This window comes from Talpa europaea, assembly GCF_964194135.1.
Source record: "Talpa europaea genome assembly, chromosome: 12".
In the NCBI taxonomy this organism is placed as follows: Eukaryota; Metazoa; Chordata; class Mammalia; order Eulipotyphla; family Talpidae; genus Talpa; species Talpa europaea.
In genome coordinates this window covers 86,251,615-86,271,983 of record NC_140079.1, presented here as the reverse complement: position 1 = coordinate 86,271,983, position 20,369 = coordinate 86,251,615, and the positions used below count along the sequence as shown (strand labels likewise).

At 45.7% G+C, this 20,369-nt stretch overlaps 1 protein-coding gene across 1 annotated transcript; it reads left to right on the top strand.

Moving 5' to 3' along the window:
* Positions 1 to 7,616: 7,616 nt before the first annotated feature.
* Positions 7,617 to 20,168, top strand: KCTD13 (potassium channel tetramerization domain containing 13; the record flags this gene model as incomplete). The annotated part of the gene is made up of 6 exons (XM_084250896.1): positions 7,617 to 7,923; positions 9,163 to 9,332; positions 17,083 to 17,172; positions 17,260 to 17,312; positions 17,964 to 18,159; positions 19,932 to 20,168. Exons 1-6 carry the CDS (start codon positions 7,680 to 7,682, stop codon positions 20,166 to 20,168), a joined length of 990 nt encoding a protein of 329 aa, XP_084107022.1. The 5' UTR covers positions 7,617 to 7,679.
* Between the last annotated feature and the right edge of the window lie 201 nt (positions 20,169 to 20,369).

Genomic DNA, 20,369 nt, shown 5'->3' with positions numbered 1-20,369 from the left:
AAAGTTGGGTTCACGGACTCATTCATTGCCCTGAAGAAGACCATACAGTATAGGAAACTGTGGATCATTGCAGTAAGACGATGTTAGGAAATGACTTATTGTAGGACTTGAGCTGATGTTAGGTTTCTGGGGAGTATTCAAGGTATGGATGCTGTGAGGAAGTGGGGGTAGTTCTATGAAACTAAAGTCCTCAGGTGTCACTCATTAATCTTGAAGTTATATCTTAAACTTTTTTTTTTTATAGAGGCATGTTTTTATTTATTTATTTATTTGTTTGTTTGTTTGTTTTTGTTTTGTTTATACATGCACTGGGTACAGTCAGAAGCGCGGGAGGGTGAGAGAATTCACCAGAGCCAGAGCGGGGAGCAGAGCAGGCAGAAGGACTGAAGTACACTGCTGAGGGGAGCAGTGGGCGGCAGGAGAGGTCTGCGCGCCATGTGGGACCCTCCATCGGTGGCCGGGGAGCAGCCGGGGATCGAACTGGCGCCGCAGAGGCCGCGGGCAGCTTCGAAACCCAGCACTCAACCACTATACCACTGGGGAGGCCCTATAGCTTAAACTTTTTAATCTAAAAAGTGGGAAGAGGGCCTCCCCTGGTGGCACAGGCGGTTGAGCGCAACGGTGTGAAGCTGCAGTCTCTGCAGCGTCTGTTTAATCCCTGCCGGCAGGCGCAGGTGCAGGCGAGGGTCCCACATGGCGTGGCAGATCTCTCCTGTCATGCCCGCCACTCCCCTCAGCAGTGTATTTCATCAATCTGCCTGTTCTGTTCCCCACTATGTCTTTGGTGAATCCTCTTACCCTCCCGCGCATCTGGCCTGTACCCCGGTTCTTGTATAAATAAATAAATAGCTCTTTAAATAAAATAAAAATAAAATAAAATAAAATAAAATAAAATAAAATAAAATAAAATAAAATAAAATAAAAGATAGGAAGAAAGGAGCAAGATTGGGCCTCCCTGGTGGCCAAAGAGGTTAAGACACAACTTATGAAGTTGTCTGCAGCCTCTGGGGACAGTTTGATCCCCAGCTGGCCAGGGAGAAACCCACATGGTGCAGTAGACCGCTCCTGTCTCGCCCACTGCTCCCCTCAGCAGTGTACTTCGGTCAATCTGCCTCTTCTGTTCCCCACTCTGTCTCTGGTGAATTCTCTCACCCACCACCCCACACCTCTGGCCCATACCCCAGCTCTTGTATGCATAAATAAATAAATCTTAAAAAAAAAAAAGAAGAAGAAAGGAGCAAGGCCAAAGCTATAATAGATGAAACAGAAGTCCTTTAGCTTAGCCAACACGAGGATATTCGTCATTTATGTCATTTAGATAATGTTCCTGTTTTTGTCCATGTTCAGACATGACTCTGTCATCACAGAGTGGGCTCATTTTTTTTTTTTTATCCATCACAGTCATAGAGCAGTCTGTCTTGGTGATGTTCTGTAAAATTGTTTATGTTCATAAAGAGAAAACAACAGTCTAGCTGTGAATGTCATACCTGTCATACCAGCTTTTATCAACACCAAGGCCTAGATGATAGTGCCAGGCCAGCCCCAGGCTGCCAGGAGCTGCTTTCTCTTTCTCAGTCTCCCCTGTTGGCCAACGGCAGATGGAGTTGCACCTCAGGACTTTAGTTTATTATCTGGTGCTTCATCATTGCCAAGATTTCACGCATCAGGAAACTGTCAAGAGTAACTCTATAGCTAGACTAGGTTGGTCTCTCCTTTTGTTGCAGGGAGAGTTGTCAAATTTTCCAACAAGATGATTGCACAGTAGCATTAGAGACTGAACAGTCTATTAACCAACATACAGGAAATTACTAGAAACTGAAGGGTTATTAATCCTTGTGATAAGCCCTGAAGACAGGGGCCAAGATTATCAAACCTAGGCAATGAAAACATGACCAAAAGTCTGTTTTGTCTCTTTTAAGAGAATTTTCTTTTAACATAGTCACAGATAGTCTTACTTAATGAGTAGTATTTATACTTACTTAACAAAGAGTATTTGCAAAGGCATAAACTTTCCCTTGGTTCAAGAATTTTTTTTAAGTTTTTATCTTCTTTATGGGGTGTAGGCCAGAGGTACAGGATTGGGGGGGGGGTGGGAGAAAGGATTCGTCAGTAAGAGTGGGGAGCAGAGCAGGTGGATTTACTGAAATACAATGCTGAGGGGAGCAGTGGGTGAGACAGGAGAGGTCTGCTGAGCCATATGAGGGTTAGCTCCCTGGCTGGGATGGAATTCGGACCCTAGGGGTCATAGTTCTGAGACTTAACCCCTAGGCCACCAGGGAGGCCTGGTTCATGGATATAAATTTAAATTGGTGGGCTTCCCTGGTGGCTCAAGGGGTTAGGAGTCTCTGAAGCATGAGTTTGATTCCCCGGCCCGCCAGGGAGAACCCACATGGTGCAGCAGAACTCTCCTGTCTCACCCGCTGCTCCCCTCGGCAGTGTACTTCCATCAATCTGCCTGTTCTGTTCCCTGCTCTGTCTCTGGTGAATCCTCTCACCACCACCCCCACCTCTGGCCTATACCCCAGCTCTTGTGTGCATAAATAAATAAATCTTTAAAAAAATAAAATAAATAAATTTAAATTGGTTGTTGGGCTTCTGAGCAGAGGTTGTGTCATTTATTATATCTCTGAGGTTAGAGACAGATTCCAGATCACCTCTCCAGCAGTTTTATCCCTACTGGTAGTTCACAGTATAGACAGCATAAGGGAATAGTAGGTTACCGCTCCTGGGAGTTTTTCTGATTACCCCATTTTGGAGATTCCTGGATATTATTTTGAAAACATGTAACCATTGGAACAGTGGTAGGCTCTAACAATACCCTGAATACACAGGATAAATACACAGGTGTGTAGCAGGCAGGTACAAACCTGAGCAGTTGAACCCTAGTGGGGCACAGGTTGTGCTAGGAGCATAACTATCATTTGCCACTGTAGGAGTAGCGGACTCCTGGGTGAACATGTGCCCCAAGTGGAGTCATTTTTGGAGTTTTGGGTGGACATGTACCCCAAGTGGAGTCATACAGTTCTTGCCAGTTGGTTGGCATATCTCAGAAGGCACAAACCGACTACTATAGCCCCAACATTAGTTCCCATTCCTGATGACCTAGGTTTTCTTGGTAGGGTTACAATGACTTTAACATAATCATTTTGTTCAGGTTCAATTTTTATACCAACTTTGCAATTAATTATGTACAGAAAGGAAAACTTAACACTGGAAAGGACCTGTAGAAGGAACTCCATTTTCCTTTTTGTTTTAATTTTTTAAAAGTTATTTATGCATACAAGAACTGGGGTGTATACCAGAGGTGCGGGGGATGAGAGGATTCACCAGAGACAGAGTGGGGAGCAGAACAGGTGGATCTACTGAAATACACTGCTGAGGGGAGCAACAGGCGAGACAGAAGAGTTTGTGGAGTCTGTTCAGGACATCCTCTCCCCCAACAGTTATGGTCTGAGAAATATACATCATCATAATTCTTTAATAGCAAAAGAAGACCACAGGTGGTTAAAAGTAACAGGATGAAACTAGGGAAGATCATATTAAGAAAAGCTTAAGTCGGTTAAAGAGGGTGTTGAACATAGTAATAGGCACGATTACTAGGAGAACATGGGTATGGAAAAAGAGTACTGAAGAGCCAAAAAATTACCCTTGTTCTGTTGTCTTTCACAAAAGCTGTTCACGTGTGCAGTTAGCATCTTGTCCCACTGTCTTACACAAAAGCTGCTACATTGAGCTTCCAGAGAATTCTAAGAACTCTAATGGACTGCATGTCCAGTACTCAGGAGAAAGTGATGCATGTCTTTTTAGTTGGGAAACGTGAATCCAAGCATCAGCAACTTGGAGTTTTATATGCCTAGCTATCTGTTAAAAGTTCTTTTTATAGACTCAAGAGCAGTGATTTTTTCTGATTCTTCCCCAGAAGACTATAAATCTCCAGGTTTCAGATCATGCAGAGCTACTTAGGTGGGTGTTCTGGAATTGTAGCTTATACTTATTGGTGATAAATCTGGAGGTAGTAGATGTCCCCCTGCAGAAACTAGTCATGTAAGTTTATAATGGTTCATTCTAAGATTGGAGTGAATCAGAGAAATAACTTATGGGTATCAAGGGAAGTAATTTTTTTACATCATGCTGTGTTAACTTTATTTAAGTATCAAGACCTTTCTATACAACTGTGTCACTGGAAAGTATTCCACCCACTGACTGTTTAACCAGAGTAAACATTCCTGGAGTACACTAAGTAAATGGAAAATATCTTGATTAAAGTTTTTCAAGAGAGGGAAACAGACAGCAAAAGAAAAAATAAAGTAAAGGGGCACTACTTCAGACAAATATGAAGGTACATTCGAAAAGGCTAATCTTCAAGGAGAAGATACTTTAAATGGAGAGAAACAGATTTTGACATACACACGCACACACAAAAATAGTGACATTCCAGCTAATCTTAAAAATAACATAGGCAGGGGCCATCCCGGTGGCGCAGCGGTTGAGCGCTGGGTGGCGAAGCTGCCCCCCCCCCCCCCGCAGCCTCTGCAGCGCGGGTTCAATCCCCGGCTGCTCCCCGGCCACCAGAGGAGGGTCCCACATGGCACGCAGACCTCTCCTGCCGCCCGCTGCTCCCCTCAGCAGTGTACTTCGGTCCTTCTGCCTGCTCTGCTCCCCGCTCTGGCTCTGGTGAATTCTCTCACCCTCCCGCGCTTCTGACTGTACCCAGTGCTTGTATAAATAAATAAATAAATCTTAAAAAAAAATAGGCAGTTGACAATAGAGCTATATGATTAAAAATTCAGCATTTATTAACCTCCAAAGTACAGAAATAAAATCACACCTATATTAAAATAATCTCTTTTTGACAGACACTCTCCTCATGGGGGTCTCTTCCCTTTTGTTCTGAGGTACCTCTCAAATAAACAATTTAGTTCTTGGGGGCCTCCCTGGTGGCACATGGGGTTAAGCACTGCACTATGAAGCAATCCACAGCCTCTGCAGCATGCGTTTGATCCCCGGCCAGCCAGAGAGAAACCCATATGGCGAAGCAGACCTTTCCTGTCTCGCCCGCTGCTCCCCTCAGCAGTGTATTTCAGTCATTCTGCCTGTTCTATTCCCTGCTCTGTCTCTGGTGAGTCCTCTCACCCCTCGCATCTCTGGCCTGTACCCCAGCTCTTGTATGCATAAATAAATAAATTAAAAAAACAAACAAACAAATCTTGTTCTTGCCTAGATTTCCCCAAAATGACTACTGCAATTCCAAATTGCACCAAATGAAACTGTTTTAGAGAAGTAAACATGCAAATTAGTGTCATCGCAAGAAAACATGAAGGAAGTAGGTATCAGGTCACTTTTGGTTGAGAGGTCTGTAAGCAGGGCGCTGTGCAATCCTACCCTGAACCTCCAGGACTTGGCAAAAAGCTAATCATAGTTGATCAGGGACCAGAGGCAACGACCTGCTTCTGGGCAGAAGAAATGAAAGAAAGCAGCTCTCAAGAACACAGACAAAACTCAGAGAGAAGTCCTTAGAAAGGCTTGAAATAGTGACCAGAGGCAAAGTTTATCCAAAGGACACTGTTCTGTGGATACTTTCTGAATTCCACAGCCTCTAGGGTTAGTTGTAGCATAGACTTACTGCGCCTTGGTTCATTCTGCTAATAAACTAGACTCTAGCATGCTAACTAGTACGCGACCCTCAGTGGTTGGCACCCCCCAACTCTTAAAAGGAGAAGTGGGGTTCACTTACCAAAGACTGAGCAATAATAGACTTATGATGCCCTTAGACATTCAGGATTGCTCACATGTCCTTTCCCTAGACTTTTCCTTTCTAGACAAATAACATTCAAAATGCTAGGTAAGAGGACAGACTGTAGAACAAAACTTTTATACACAGTGGGAAATCAAAAACTTTGTATGACTCGCTATACTGTGATTTTTGTTATTTCAGTTGTCTGGAATAAACCTGAAATATGTCCGGGGTATCTGTACCTTGTAACTAACACACCCCATACATTTGCCTCCTGCAGGCATTTAAGTTGACTCCCCCTCACTTAGCAGAAAAGGCACCAAGCAGGCCCAGAGACTCTGGTCTAGGATCACCCAGAGAACTGGTGCAGGGTGAAACTAGAACTATGTTTAGTTTTTCCTCCAGCAAAAGTCCCTGCTAGACTTAAGTCCACTGTTAAATTTGTGATGTAGGGCCTCCCCGGTGGCGCAGTGGTTGAGCGCTGGGTTGCTAAGCTGCCCGCAGCCTCTGCAGTGACGGTTCGATCCCCAGCTGCTCCCCGGCCACTGGAGGAGGGTCCCACATGGCGCGCAGACCTCTCCTGCCGCCCGCTGCTTCCCCCAGCAGTGTGCTTCGGTCCTTCTGCCTGCTCTGCTCCCCGCTCTGGCTCTGGTGAATTCTCTCACCCTCCCGCGCTTCTGACTGTACCCAGTGCTTGTATAAATAAACAAACAAATAAATAAATCTTTAAAAAAATCGGGGGGGAAGGATTGGGGTCAAAATAAAGGGGTTGCAATTGTTTGGGGAATATAAAAATAAAATTAAAAAAATAAAAGATCTCTCATCCAAATTAAAAAAAAAAAAATCTGTGATGTATCACCTCTCAAAAGGATGCAGCCGGGGGTCGGATGAAAACACTTTCCACCAGTTAACAATGTATTCCTCGGGTAACTAGGATTCTAAGACCTTTGCCCAGCTGCGCCAGTTGGAGACATTCTTTCTGGTCTCCAACTCTTCTAGGGTCTTGCCAGAGGGCCTTTGCACTTGCCTGGAACTCTCCTCCTTCACACCACCAAGGGGTCGCTTCTCGCATTCTGACGGTCTGAACTTCTCACACCCTAGCACTACTGCCATCTCCTTTGGGAGGCTACCGCCCTTGGCCTTCTTTCTTTATTTTTTTAAAAGATTTATTTAGTTAGGCATACAAGAGCTGGGGTACAGGCCAGAGATGCGGGGGGTGAGAGGACCCACCAGAGACAGAGCGGGGACCAGAACAGGCGGACTGACAAACACACCGCTGAGGGGAGCAGCGTGAGGCAGGAGAGGTCTGCTGCGCGGTGTGGGTAGCTCCTGGCCGGCCGGGGATCGAACTCGTGTTGCAGAGGCTGCGGGTTGCTCCATAATGTGGTGCCTAGCCCCTTGTGCCACCAGGGGGGCCTTGGCCTTCTTTCAGGCTGCAGGACAACGCTCCTGCTCTCTCCTCGGTATGTCAAACGCGGGGCCGGGAAGTGGGAGCCCTTGTCCAAGCCCCTGCCTCCCTGAGCCTCCTCTTTCCCTTCAAGCCCGCGAAGCGCTGAGAGAGCAGAGACCCAACCACCGGACGTGGACGTAGCTGTCCACACCAGAGGGTGGCCGGCGGCCTCCAGGATCACGTCTCCCGGCCAGGCCGGGGACCCAGCCTCCAGGCTCGGGAAGCCCCGGCAGCACGCACGCCCTCGGCGCTCCGGGGACCACCGCGCCTGCTCCGCGCTCCAGGCCTCCGCGCGGCCGGGGGCGGGGCCGGGACGCGCCTGCGCAGTCGCGTGGCCCGGCTTCCGGGCAGGGCGGGCGCGATGGGGCCGAGGGCCGGCGTCGCGGAGTAACGGCGTGTGGGCGCGGGGGCGCGGGGCTCGGGTCCCAGGGCGTTTGGGGGCGGCCGGAGGGCGCGGAGAGAGCCTAGGTTCGCCGCCCGCTGACGCCACCGGCCATGTCGGCCGAGGCCTCAGGCCCGGCGGCGGCCGAGTCCCCGGCCCTGGAAGCCCCTAAGCCCTCGGGTCTCGAGCCTGGCCCCGCCACCTACGGTCTCAGACCGCTGACCCCAAACAGCAAGTACGTGAAGCTGAACGTGGGCGGCTCGCTGCACTACACCACGCTGCGCACCCTCACGGGACAGGACACCCTGCTCAAGGCCATGTTCAGCGGCCGCGCGGAGGTGCTCACGGACGCCGGAGGTACGCCCCAACCTGTGCGGTCCTCCATCCTCCAGACCCAGCCTCTGTCTCCCAGTCTCCCGGCCCCCATGCCCTTCTCTCGTCTCACTGTGTCCTGTCACCCGCTTCTCACCTCCTCCAGCCCCCTTAGTCCCATTTCATCTTTCCTGTCTCATTCATAAGCTCCATCCTCCCCCAGTCTCTACTCAGAAAGAACCAGCATGTATGGATGGAGCACCCCCCCATCCCCCAGTTCTGCCAGGTGGTAAGTGATTTAACATGGCACCTCAGAAATTTCCTTACCACTACCACCCGCTCTTCCTTTCTCCCAGCCTTTCAGCCCTCACTCAGCTCAAGAAAATCAACCTGGCTTCCAGGCAGCCTTCATCTGTGTCTTTCAACTGCCCAGCATTTTGTTCGTTTTCTCTACCTTACAACCACTAACAAGAGCCTGGAGGGTTGAAGGATCTTGTCTCTCTGTGTTGCCCTAACACAGATCCCTGGACACTCTAGGAATCCATCTGTAAATGCAGATTATAGAAGGAGAAGGCCACTTTGGATTTGCCAGGACACTAGTATGGAGGGTGGACGTCTCTCTTTGACAGGCAGACCGTAACCTTCTTGAAGTGTTGCATTCAGGTTTGGGCTCCTCACACCCGACTGGAAGCTTAAATAGGGCGGCGGGAGGAGGAAGAGGGCAGGATTCAGAGAGGGTTAACGAGGATTGTGAGTTCAGGAAAATAAATTTTGGGAAGTGAGGCTCAGTCTGCAAATATCCGAAGGTGACTAACTTATTGAGTAGGTATTTGTAAAGTGCCATTTAATGCTAGATACTTTAGTACAGGCATTTGACAAGATTCACTTTATGGAGTTTTTTCTGTGGGGAGGTGGAGAACAATAAACATACAAAAAACAAAAATACATGTAATTGTAGAAAGTAATAATCCTTTGAAGAATATGAAGGTTGAGATGGTAGTGAACTGGAGGATGGGGAGGACATTTTAATTAAATGGGATGGCCAGAATTAATACCGGAAGTTAGAGGTTCATCAATAAGACTAATCTCTCTGCCTGGATATATTAAAAAGGGACCTATGGGATTTATTTTAAAGGAATTTTCTCGAATGTAGTAGTAGATGTTTGAACTAGGTCCGTATTCAGACTTAATTGTAGCTTTGGAATCCTTTTTTTCATAAACGTTTAATAACTCCAGGAACCCCAGCAAAGCCATCCTTCTTCCTGATTCTCCCCACCCCACCAGGCTGGGTGCTGATTGACCGGAGCGGCCGCCATTTTGGTACAATTCTCAACTACCTGCGGGACGGGTCTGTGCCACTGCCTGAGAGTACTAGAGAACTGGGAGAGCTACTGGGTGAAGCACACTACTACCTGGTACAGGGCCTGATTGAGGACTGCCAGCTGGCACTACAGGTGAGGGTCCCTCCCCATCTCTGAGTCACATCCCTCTTCCATGTCCCTGAGAGAGCTGCTCAAACAGTTAGATGCAGGGACATTAAAAAAAAAAAAGGAAAAGAAAGAAGCCTGGAGAGACTGGCTCTGGCCTGCCCCTCAATTCTACAGAGAATTTAGGGATACTGTACTTGGCATTCCTGCTGCCTCAGGCTGGGACCTTCTGACCCCCTCATGCCAAGACCAATGCAGTGATTAAATGACTATTCTCTGCTTCTTGCTGTTTCAACCCAACCAATTATCCCAGTCTATTCTCTCCCTTACTCAGAAATCCTAAATAACTCTGTTGGAAAAAATCCTAAATATAAATTGGAATATAATGGCCTCCATGATCACTTTCTATCCTGAGACTCAGTCCCCCAGGGTTTAAAAAAATTTTTTTTAAGCAATGAAATGTCATGGAAGCAGTCACCAATAATACAGAGTTAGGGATTCTTTCCGTGAATTTCTTTGGGTTCTGGAAAACACAGTCAGGACACAATGGGTTAAGTGTTATGTGTACCACAGCTGACTGAGTGACCTTGAGTGAGTCAATTCCTACCTCTAGCATTTTGTTCTAAGGTTCCAAAAGATAGGGGAATGAGAAAAAGATGTACAATGTAGTGAGTTTTACATAAAGCCTTTTATTCTGTTAGGTTTTTACAATATTAGAATGTCCTTTTTATGATACAGTTTTAGTAGAAGATTATGAATTTCTTTTTTGATGCCCTTTATACTAAAAAGGGCAACTGTGGAAAACAACTTTCTGTTATCCTGAGGAATACTTATTGGGTCTTGAAATCCAAAAGTATAGAATTCCTTGGGACAATAACCATATTTTTCAAACTTTTTGACTATATCCCTTAAAGGGAAAATGCATTTCATACTCATATATAACTGATATTAGAATTTTATAAAGTGATACTGTTAGTGAAATATACTTTGATATGTTGTTTTCTTTTTAATGCTGTTTGGGACCCGTTAAACTTAATGACTCATTATAGGGTTACCACTAAAAGTTTGAAAAACATTGAACTAAATCATCTTGGAAATGGTTTCTTGTTCAATGGTTTTGTATTTACTCAATGTAACCTCACACCTCACTCTGTGCCAGGAGCAATTCTGTTGCTTGTACCACTGTTTGACAGCAAAATAAATGTGAGGGAAATGGGGATGCTCCAAGGCCAAAGAGCCAGTAAGCAGCAGAGCTCAGATTCAACCCCACTTTGTCTGACTCCCAAGCATAGTGTTTTGTCTTCCTGTGCCCCAACTGCCTCCTTTCCAGGTTTCCCTCAGACCATTTAATCCCCCCCACTATCAGCTAGAGTTTGCTTGTTTGTTTGGAGGTTTTTGTTTTTAAGATTCAGGTGCGGAGAGTTGAGTTCACTGTACTTCTCAGTATGTAGTACTTCATCACCACTGGTCTGGGCAGATCTTTTTTTCTCCTTCATTCCCAATCCCCTGCCCACCTCCTTTTCCCCATAGGAAGCCTTTCAGTTCAATGTTCTTATTTTTGTTTTCCGATTCTAATGTTTGGATACAAATGCTTGGATTATATTTGTACCCTTTAAAAGCTAAAGCATTGTCTTGTGTGCAAATTTAAAACTTCTATAAATGGCATTGAGCTTTGGATTATGTGTTGTTTCTTAATTCAACATTTTTTTTTCCAAGATCTATTTCATGCTGCTATGTGTACATGTAGTTCTTTGCCTCTGACTACCGCACAGGCGCGTATGGTATGCATTCACCATATTATATTATACATATCCCTCCCACTTCTGTCTCCCCCATGAGCACCCTTGTGCATCTGCAAGCCTTGTGGGTGGGTCCTGGCCCGGGGTTTTCCGGTGAGGTAGCTGGGAGTGGAACTGCGGGTCACAGGACATACATACAAACAAATTTGAGCAAGAATATGCTTCTGAGGGGCTGCGGCGCTTTATACTTTGATCAGTAGTGCATAAAGATTCTGTTTTCTGTATATTCTCAACAACACATGGCATCATCCAGCATTTTAATTTTGCTAGTGTGATTGGCATAGAGTGGTCGCATCTTAATTTGTACACCTCTGAGACTGAGTATCTTTTCATATGCTCGCTAGCTTTTTTGTTTCCCCTCTTCTGCAAATTGCCTGTTCATATTCTTTATCAATTTTTTGCTGTTTCCTGTCTTGTTGCTTTGCAGGAGAGCCATGTGTAGTTTCCTTCCTAAGGAGAACTAAGCCCTAAGGCATGTATTGTACACAATAAATTAACTTTTCTCCTGTGCATCTAGAATGGTACTGTTTACTAACCATTCTCGGGACAATTGAGAAAATAGCCACTAAAATTATTTGCTGGGTTTTGAATTTTAGATGAGAAATCTCAATTGAAAAAATCTGTTTAAGATAATAATTTCTAGTCAGTATTAGCTATTAGTAATGTTTTCTCTTAGAATGTCATCTGTCTGTGGCAACTGTTGTTGAATAGAATTCCTTGATTTTTTTATTACAAGTAGCCATTTATTATTTTTAAAGCAGTACATATGTGTTGTAAAAATTTAGAGAACACAGGTAATCAAAAAAATTAAAGCACCAAATATCCTTCCAGGTCTTTCGTGTGTGTGTGTGTGTGTACCACAGTATGATCATGCTGTATGTGCTGGCCTGTTTGTTTCTTTTCTTTTTTTTTTTTTTTAAATAGAGGCATGGTTTTTATTTATTTATTTATTGTTCGTTTGTTTTTGTTTATACATGCACTGGGTACAGTCAGAAGCGCGGGAGGGTGAGAGAATTCACCAGAGCCAGAGCGGGGAGCAGAGCAGGCAGGACCGAAGCACACTGCTGAGGGGAGCAGCGGGCAGCAGGAGAGGTCTGCGCGCCATGTGGGACCCTCCTCTGGTGGCCGGGGAGCAGCCGGGGATCGAACCGGCGCTGCAGAGGCTGCGGGCAGCTTCGCAACCCAGTGCTCAACCGCTGCGCCACCGGGGAGGCCCGGCCTGTTTGTTTCTTAATACTTGCCATTTTCCCCCGTCAATTTATCTAATATCCAGTGCATACACAGGTTTCTCCATTTGTTCCAGAAATGTCTCTTAGAAAAGGTTCTTCTAAATGAGACACCAATGTAGATCTTTGCACTATATTTGGTTAGTATGTTCTTTAAGTTTCTTCCAAACCAAAAACACCTCTTTTCCTCCTGGTGATGACTTATTGAAGAGACCACTTGCACATGGCCTTGCCCAATGGCCCATTTTCCAAATTTGCCCTTTGTTCACTTATGGTATCATTTAATTGTTACCCTACCCTATCCTAAGTTTTATCAACTAGACAATAGAGTTAAAGGCTTGATATTAAAATGTTTGAGTTAGACGGGCCTCTCTGGTGGGGCAAGGCGTGAAGTGTCAGCACTATCAAGCTACCACCAGCCACTGCAACATGAGTTAGATTCCCAGCCAGGGAACTGACCCACAGATCTCTTCTATCTCGCCGGCTGCTCCCCTCAGCAGTGTATTTCAGTAGAGCCGCTTGTTCTGCTCCCTACTCTGTTTCTGGTGAATCGTCTCACCCCCCTACACCTCTGGCCTACACCCCAGTTCTTGTATGCATAAATAAATAAAAATAAATCTTTAAAAATAAAATGTTTCAGTCAGAATATATTCTAGGTAATGTTAGATATTTCATATTGTGTTATATCGAGAGGCCATAATATTGCAGATACAACCCATTATTTAGTGATGCTTAAAATGACCCCTAGATTCAGGGTTTTTGATTTTTCCATTGTAGTTACATTTCCTTGTTGCCAACTATAAAGTAATCTGTGTAATGTTTCTTAGGCCCTGTGTCTGAATGGCAAGTTATATATCAATCACATGCCTTTTGGCAATCCTTGCTTTAATTAATTATATTGTATGTCTGTTTTTAGCTGGGGAAAGTCTTGATGTTAATGTAATCAAATTCCTTTTTTTGGCCTAACATTATAACCTTTTAGGGTTTTGTTTAAAGAGTTTTTCCTGTTTTACATTTTTTATTAGCATTATAATTTTATCTTTTATATATGGACTTTTTAATCTAAATGAAATTCACTTTTGTAAATATGAATTAAGGATTTAGCGCTTTTTTTTTGTCTTCCATAGAGTGAGCTAGGTACCAGCATCCAAGATGGCCACCAACAATTTTTGCTTCTTACTTATATAGGCTCTTGTTTAGTCCCCTTCCATACTGAAAAGGGCTGACCTATATAACCAATAGGATATTGGCCTCCCTGAAGGCACAGGGATTGAAGTCTCAGCACTATCAAGCTATTGCCAACCACTGCAGCATGAGTTCAATCCCTGGCCAGGGAACTAACCCTATGGCATAGCAGACCTCTCCTGTCTTGTCTGCTGCTTCCCTCTGCAGTATATTTCTGTAGATCTGCCTGTTCTGCTCCCCACTGTCTCTGGTGAATTGTCTCACCCCTGCACCTCTGACCTATACCCCAGTTCTTGTATGCACAAATAAATATATATCTTTAAAATATAACCAATAGGCTACTGCAGAAATGATCGTGTGTGATTTCTAAAGCCATGTCATAAAAAAAGTAGGCGGTTTCGGGGCCTTCCTGATGGCGCACCGGTTGAGCGCTGGGTTGCGAAGCTGCCTGCAGCCTCTGCAGCGCCGGTTCGATCCCCGGCTGCTCCCTGGCCACCGGAGGAGGGTCCCACATGGCACGCAGACCTCTCCTGCCGCCCGCTGCTCCCCTCAGCAGTGTACTTTGGTCCTTCTGCCTGCTCTGCTCCCTGCTTTGGCTCTGGTGAATTCTCTCACCCTCCCATGCTTCTGACTGTACCCAGTGCATGTATAAACAAAACAAACAAATAAAGAAATAAATAAAATAAATTAAAAAAATGCCTCTATAAAAAAAAAAAAAGTAGGCGGTTTCTGCTTCTCTGTTGGATCACTCACTCTGGGGGTAGCCAACTGCCATTTGAGGATACTCAGACAACCTCTAGGAAGAGTCTTCTTGGTAAGGAACTAAAGCCTCCTGCCACCAGCCAGCACAAACTCCCAGCCATGTGTGTACTTTCTCAAAAGCAGTTCCTCAAACTAAACCCAATCAGGTCTACAAGTAATAACAGCTCTGGCCAACATTTGACTTTCAACTTCATGAGAGAAGCTGGGTGCTGGGCCAGGATCAAGCAGCTAAGCCAATCTCAAGTTCCTAACCCACAGAAACTGTATGAGATAATAAATACTTATTGTTGTTTTAAGCTACTTTGTAGTGCTTTGTTCCCCAAAATTATCTAGAATGGGGTTCTGCCATAACAAAAACCTACAATGTGGGAGTGGCTTTAAAACTGGGAAGTGGACAAGAGCTGGAAAGACTTTGAAGAGCGTGTTAATCAGAGCCAAAAGAGCTTTAAAAAGTCTGCTTATAGAATTCTTTTGAGTAGACTGTAGCAAGGAAAATATTACTAGAAACTGGTAGAGAGGGGATACTTGATATGTAGTGGTAGAAGTTTAGCACAGTGGAAAATAGAAAATGTACCTACTGAAGTGGGTGGCCTAGAGATTTCCAGATAGAATGTTGAAGGTGCCACCAGGTTTCTTGTCTATAGTAGAATAAAGAGGAGAGGTATGCTAAGGGGGAAAAAGTGGAATAAAAAGCCAGTAATTACTGGGTTTGAAATTTTCCAGCTTTCTAGATAATGAATGATGTTAGAATTAACAAAATGGCTTTCAGATAGATTAAGACCTCGGAAATATCTAAGAAGATGCCTCAGAGAGTCATTTAGTCAATAATAGCAGCCTAAGAAGCTGAAGGATTTTGTCCTGCAGCAGTGTCAGCACAAGCCTAAAGTAAGAGAGCCTATCTCACAGGTGTGTGGGTTTGGCTTGTGTCTAATGAACTGATTCACAAGACACATTATGATTTTAAGAGACATACTGGCAGAAATACTGCTAGCTTGGACTGAAAGGGACAGAGACAGTACAAGAAGAGAAGAGGCCTTTGTTTCCCCAAAGTTCTATAGGCCAGAAGATGACTAAGGAAACACAAGCCACAAGCACAGGCTGTCTCTTATGGAAGAAGAAATATGACTCAGGACAAAATCAAGAGCCATAGACAATCATTCCTGGACAAGAGTAAGCATCAGAGCGTCCAAAATTGTGGAATTTCTATGAAGACATGACTTCTGTCTGCCTCCTGTCCTCCCATCTTTCCCTGTTTTGAGTAAGAGCGCCTAGTGGTTATCCTAATGCTTGTTCCACCACTGCATATTAAGTGAATGGAAGAGATAACATATCTCTTTAGTTCACAGGTCTTCAGATCAAGATGAAATGTACTTAACTATAGTTAAGGAACTGCACCCCAAAGTGCCTCATCACCGGGACCTGATTTAGATGACAAAATTCTATACTTCAAGCTGATGCCGTAATGGGATGAGGCTTTGGGGGAGGGGTGAGTGTGTTTTGCATGTGGGAAGGATTTGAATCAGTGGGGGCCAGAAAGTGAACTCTGGAGCTCAGCCTCCAAGGCAGTTCCCAATGATTCTTGTCTTTTGGTATTCATTCCCTTTTCTAGTTTCCTCCTGCACTCAATAGGGCTGACAAATCTAGGTCATAAAAGACTGAGAGGCCTCTACCTATGACAGGGAGCAAGTTTCTTATCAGTGGCCAGGGTGCACTTGACTGGCATATGAACAAGCTTCCTCAGAAACAAATCCTCCAGACTCAGTCATGCCTTCAGATTACTGCAGCCCAGCTCACTTGACTACAACTTCATGAGAAACTCCATGCCAAAACCATCCACCTCAGCCATTCCTGAATCTCTGACCCACAGAAACTGATAATGTGTTTGTTGTTGATTTAAACTGCTGCTAAGTTTTGGGACAATTTATTGTCCCAGAGCAATAACCAGTTTATATGCCATGCTTTCCCTGCTGATTTGTGGTGTCCTCTATAAATATGAATTCTCACACATAACACCAGTCTGTTTCCCAGTGTCTAGTATGTTCTTTTGTGTTCCTTTGTTTTTGTTTGTTTGTTTCTACAACAAACTGCACTGTTTTCTTTACTATGGTTGGTAGGATGTCTTAATCTCTGGTACGGTCACTTTTCTTGATTCTTGAAAAACTAACCCAAATAATAGACCTTTATTCTTCCATAATAATTTTAGAAAAAGTTTATGAGTTTAAAAATACCTCTTTGGTGTTTCTGGGTGAGAAAAGTGAGAGGGGTTTTAGCATAAAGATTCTAAAAGACAAAAGAGGTAAGAAACTTGTGTCTGGTTTCTGCCTCCAACCTCATCCCACTCCAGTGGGTTCGTTTATCCAGCAGATACTTACTGAGCCTCTGCTGTATGCTCTGCACTGACTGTACAGACCATAAACATGGGAAAGTAAAACAAGCGAACTGACAATGTGAAAAGGAGGAAGTAGAGGAGGCTGCTTTAGCCAGGGAACTTAGGAGAACCGGCACCTCAGAGCTGGCATGTTTGAGAATTCAATCTGAAGTGGCAGCCACCTAAACAAATAGAGTGTAGACCATTTCCAGGAGGTGGGAGCCTTAAAGGGCTGGCAAGCACAGGCTGGATGTATGCAGAGGAGAGTAGGGCGGGGTGTGAGAGACATGATTGGAGTTTGCATCCTGCAGATCCTATGGGCCACTCAGGAGCTTGGATTGATTCCCAAAGGCAATATGCAGCTTTCGAAGGCTTTTAAGTGGGGGGAATGAGTGACCTTTGGTTGTGCTGTTAACCACCTTCCACTTCTTCTCCAGCAAAAAAGGGAGAACCTGTCCCCGCTGTGCCTCATCCCCACGGTGACATCTCCCCGGGAGGAGCAGCAGCTCCTGGCCAGCACCTCCAAGGTGAGGCCCCTGAACCCCATAGGGTGGATGCGGGGGGCCTCTCCCTGCAGCCTGACCCCCCGTCCTCCATCCTCTCTCCCCTGACAGCCCGTGGTGAAGCTCCTGCACAACCGCAGTAACAACAAGTACTCCTACACCAGGTGACCGCCGTGGGGTGGGAGGTGACCTGGGTGGAATCCTGGGCTCAAACACAGCCCGCTCCTGGCCCAAAGGGAGAATGTTGGCCACAGAGGAAGGAAAAGAAAGCCTGCCTGGGTGCAGTTCCAATTCTGCCACTTCCCCACGGGGTACTTGGGACAGGTTATTTTTACTTCTCAGCTTCCGTTTTATCATCAGCAAAACTGGGTTCTGGTGAGGATTAGATGATAATGTCTGGCGTTTACTAAGTGCTCATTTTGTAGCGGGCATTCCTCTAAGTGCTTTACATATATTAACTCACATTCTCACACTTGTTTGAGACATGTACTATTGTGATCTCCATTTTACTGATGAAATTGAGGCATCAGGAGGTGAATTGACTGTTGAAAAGTGGTGGAGCTAGGATGGCATATCAGGCAGCCTGGTTCCAGAGCCTGTGGTAATAGCCATTCTGCTGTGCTGGGGTTTGCTCAGCAAATGCTGCTTCCTTTCTGAGGCCTGCTTGACGTGGGCCACGGGTGGAAGAAACTCACTGCTGGGCACCAAACTCCTCCTAGGCAGGACCAGAGTGATAGGTGCTGGGCCTCGGTGCTGAGAGGAACAAAGGGAGGGAAGCCAGTGGTGCTAAGGACTCCTGGCGCTCTGGTCCTCAGCACTTCAGATGACAACCTGCTTAAGAACATCGAGCTGTTTGACAAACTGGCCCTGCGCTTCCACGGGCGGCTGCTTTTCCTCAAGGATGTACTGGGGGACGAGATCTGCTGCTGGTCTTTCTACGGGCAGGGCCGCAAAATCGCCGAGGTGTGCTGCACCTCCATTGTCTATGCTACGGAGAAGAAGCAGACCAAGGTCAGAAGGGGTTCAGGGCCTGATCAGGGAGGGGTGTGGTGGTGAGTAGGACCAGGGCCCTGAACAAAGACAGCTCAGCAGGTCTGGCTGGGGGGAGTTACCACTGGGAGTCAGGAGTCAGAGTTCTAAGTTTTGGGAGCTTAGCTATGTAACCTTGAACAAACTGCCTTCTGTGGGTCTCTTTTTCTCTACTATGAAGTGAGGGTATTGGGATATAGCAGGATTCTTAATCTGGGTCGGTCGGCTGGGTTTCAAGACTGTAGTCCGGTGAACTATTATGGAGGTTTAGGAGTATGTTTGCATTTTTCCATATAGAAGAACCATAGTTGTCATTAGATTCTCAGAAGACGACTTCATGACCCCAGTTTCTTCACACCTCAGGCTCTTAGAACACACAGGTCTCTTAGAATTCTGAGTTTAATTCGCTAACATGGCGATCATCAGCACATACTCCTGAGCTCCTGCTCTATGTTAAGCACTGTGCCTGGCTTGAAATCATGGTGAATGAAATGCTGAGTGAATTATAAGCCCTCTGCCATGTCATCTAGCCCCTTATCAGCCAGGGATTGTGCCTCATATCCACCAGAGATACATCTCGCAAATCTCTTAAGTATCCAATGTTATTTTACACCTCTCTACTCTGTACACACTATACCTTCTTCATGTAGTTACTTTTCCTCACCCTTGTCTGCCTAATGAACTTAATCTTTTAAGACCCAGGCTGAGCATCATTTTCTAGGGGACATCTTCACTCATGAACTTTAAACTTAACCCCAAAGTTAGTCACACTCCCGTAGCTAGACACAATGTTTATTGTATTCTTCCAGGGAAGGAACTAGCAGGGGTCTTACTTCAGCAGCAAGGTGTTAGCTTGTTGAGGGAAGGGCTGTTGTCTGTTTTCTCCTGTCTCTAGCACTAGACAGACCCTTACCACACAGTGGACGTTATGAAACACTGATTGAATGAATGAATGAATGAACAGACCAACTTCTAGGAAGCTTCCTTTGTTATTGGGAAAAACAGGAAGATAAACCAATGAAATATCATGAACTTTGTTATCCCTCCAAGCTACAGAAGGGAAACCCCCAGTCATTTCTTGTTTCACCCCTCCTCCCTCTTCATCACACTGCCTGGATGCATTGGCTTTCTTGCTGCTGATCTTCAAGTAACACACTAAGTGGACTCCTGCCAGGCCTCTTGCACTTAACTGTTGCCTCTTCCCACGCTGCTCTTTCTCTGGTGATCCACCTGGCTCCTTTGGCTTTTGGTTGAACGTCACCATTTCAGTGGGGCCTCCTTTGAACTCCTTCTTTAGAGCTGTCATGTTCCTGGCATGGCCTTCCCTATTCCATTTTCCTATAATATTTTTTCTATAACATTTATCATCGTTGGACAGTTTATAGTTTATTAAATGTATGCCTCTGCTCTCCCCCTAGAATGTAAACTTCCTGTGGGCAGGAACTGTTCACTGATTCATCTCTCAAATGCCTAGAACAGCATGGAGTGCAGTGACTCCATAAATATTTGTCAAATGAAAGAATATACCAAGAGACTTGACAGAAAATGAGAGAAAGCAAATAGCTCTGCCTGACTTCAAAGCTGTGTCTTAAAGTGTAACCTTGCTGAGTAAAGGAGTTGCAGGGAGACAGTCTAGGCCAAAGGACCTGTGATTGCAAAGACTAGAACATGTGCCGGTGCAAGAACAGAGGAGGGTGCGGGGAGGAAGGGATTGGACCAGAGGTTAGGAGCTGGGGGTTGCTGGCCTTTTGCAGGTGGAATTCCCAGAAGCTCGGATCTTTGAAGAGACCCTGAATATCCTGATCTACGAGACTCCCCGGGGACCAGACCCAGCCCTCCTGGAGGCCACAGGGGGTGCAGCTGGAGGTGGTGGGACAGGTCGAGGGGAGGATGAGGAGAACCGGGAACACCGTGTCCGCAGGATCCACGTCCGGCGCCACATCACCCATGATGAGCGTCCTCATGGCCAACAAATTGTTTTCAAGGACTGACTTGTTCTTTCTCCTGCCATGGGACCAGTTTTCTTCCTGCCAGGGGACCAGGTCCCCCTCTCTTCCTCCCCTTACCAGCCCTTTGCCCCGGCTTTGCTGGCCAAGTCGTGGGTCTGCCTCTGTCCCCTCACTGCATGGTACAGTTCACTTTGGCCCTTTTCCATCCACCCCCACCTCAATGCTAACAACACGGTACACTCC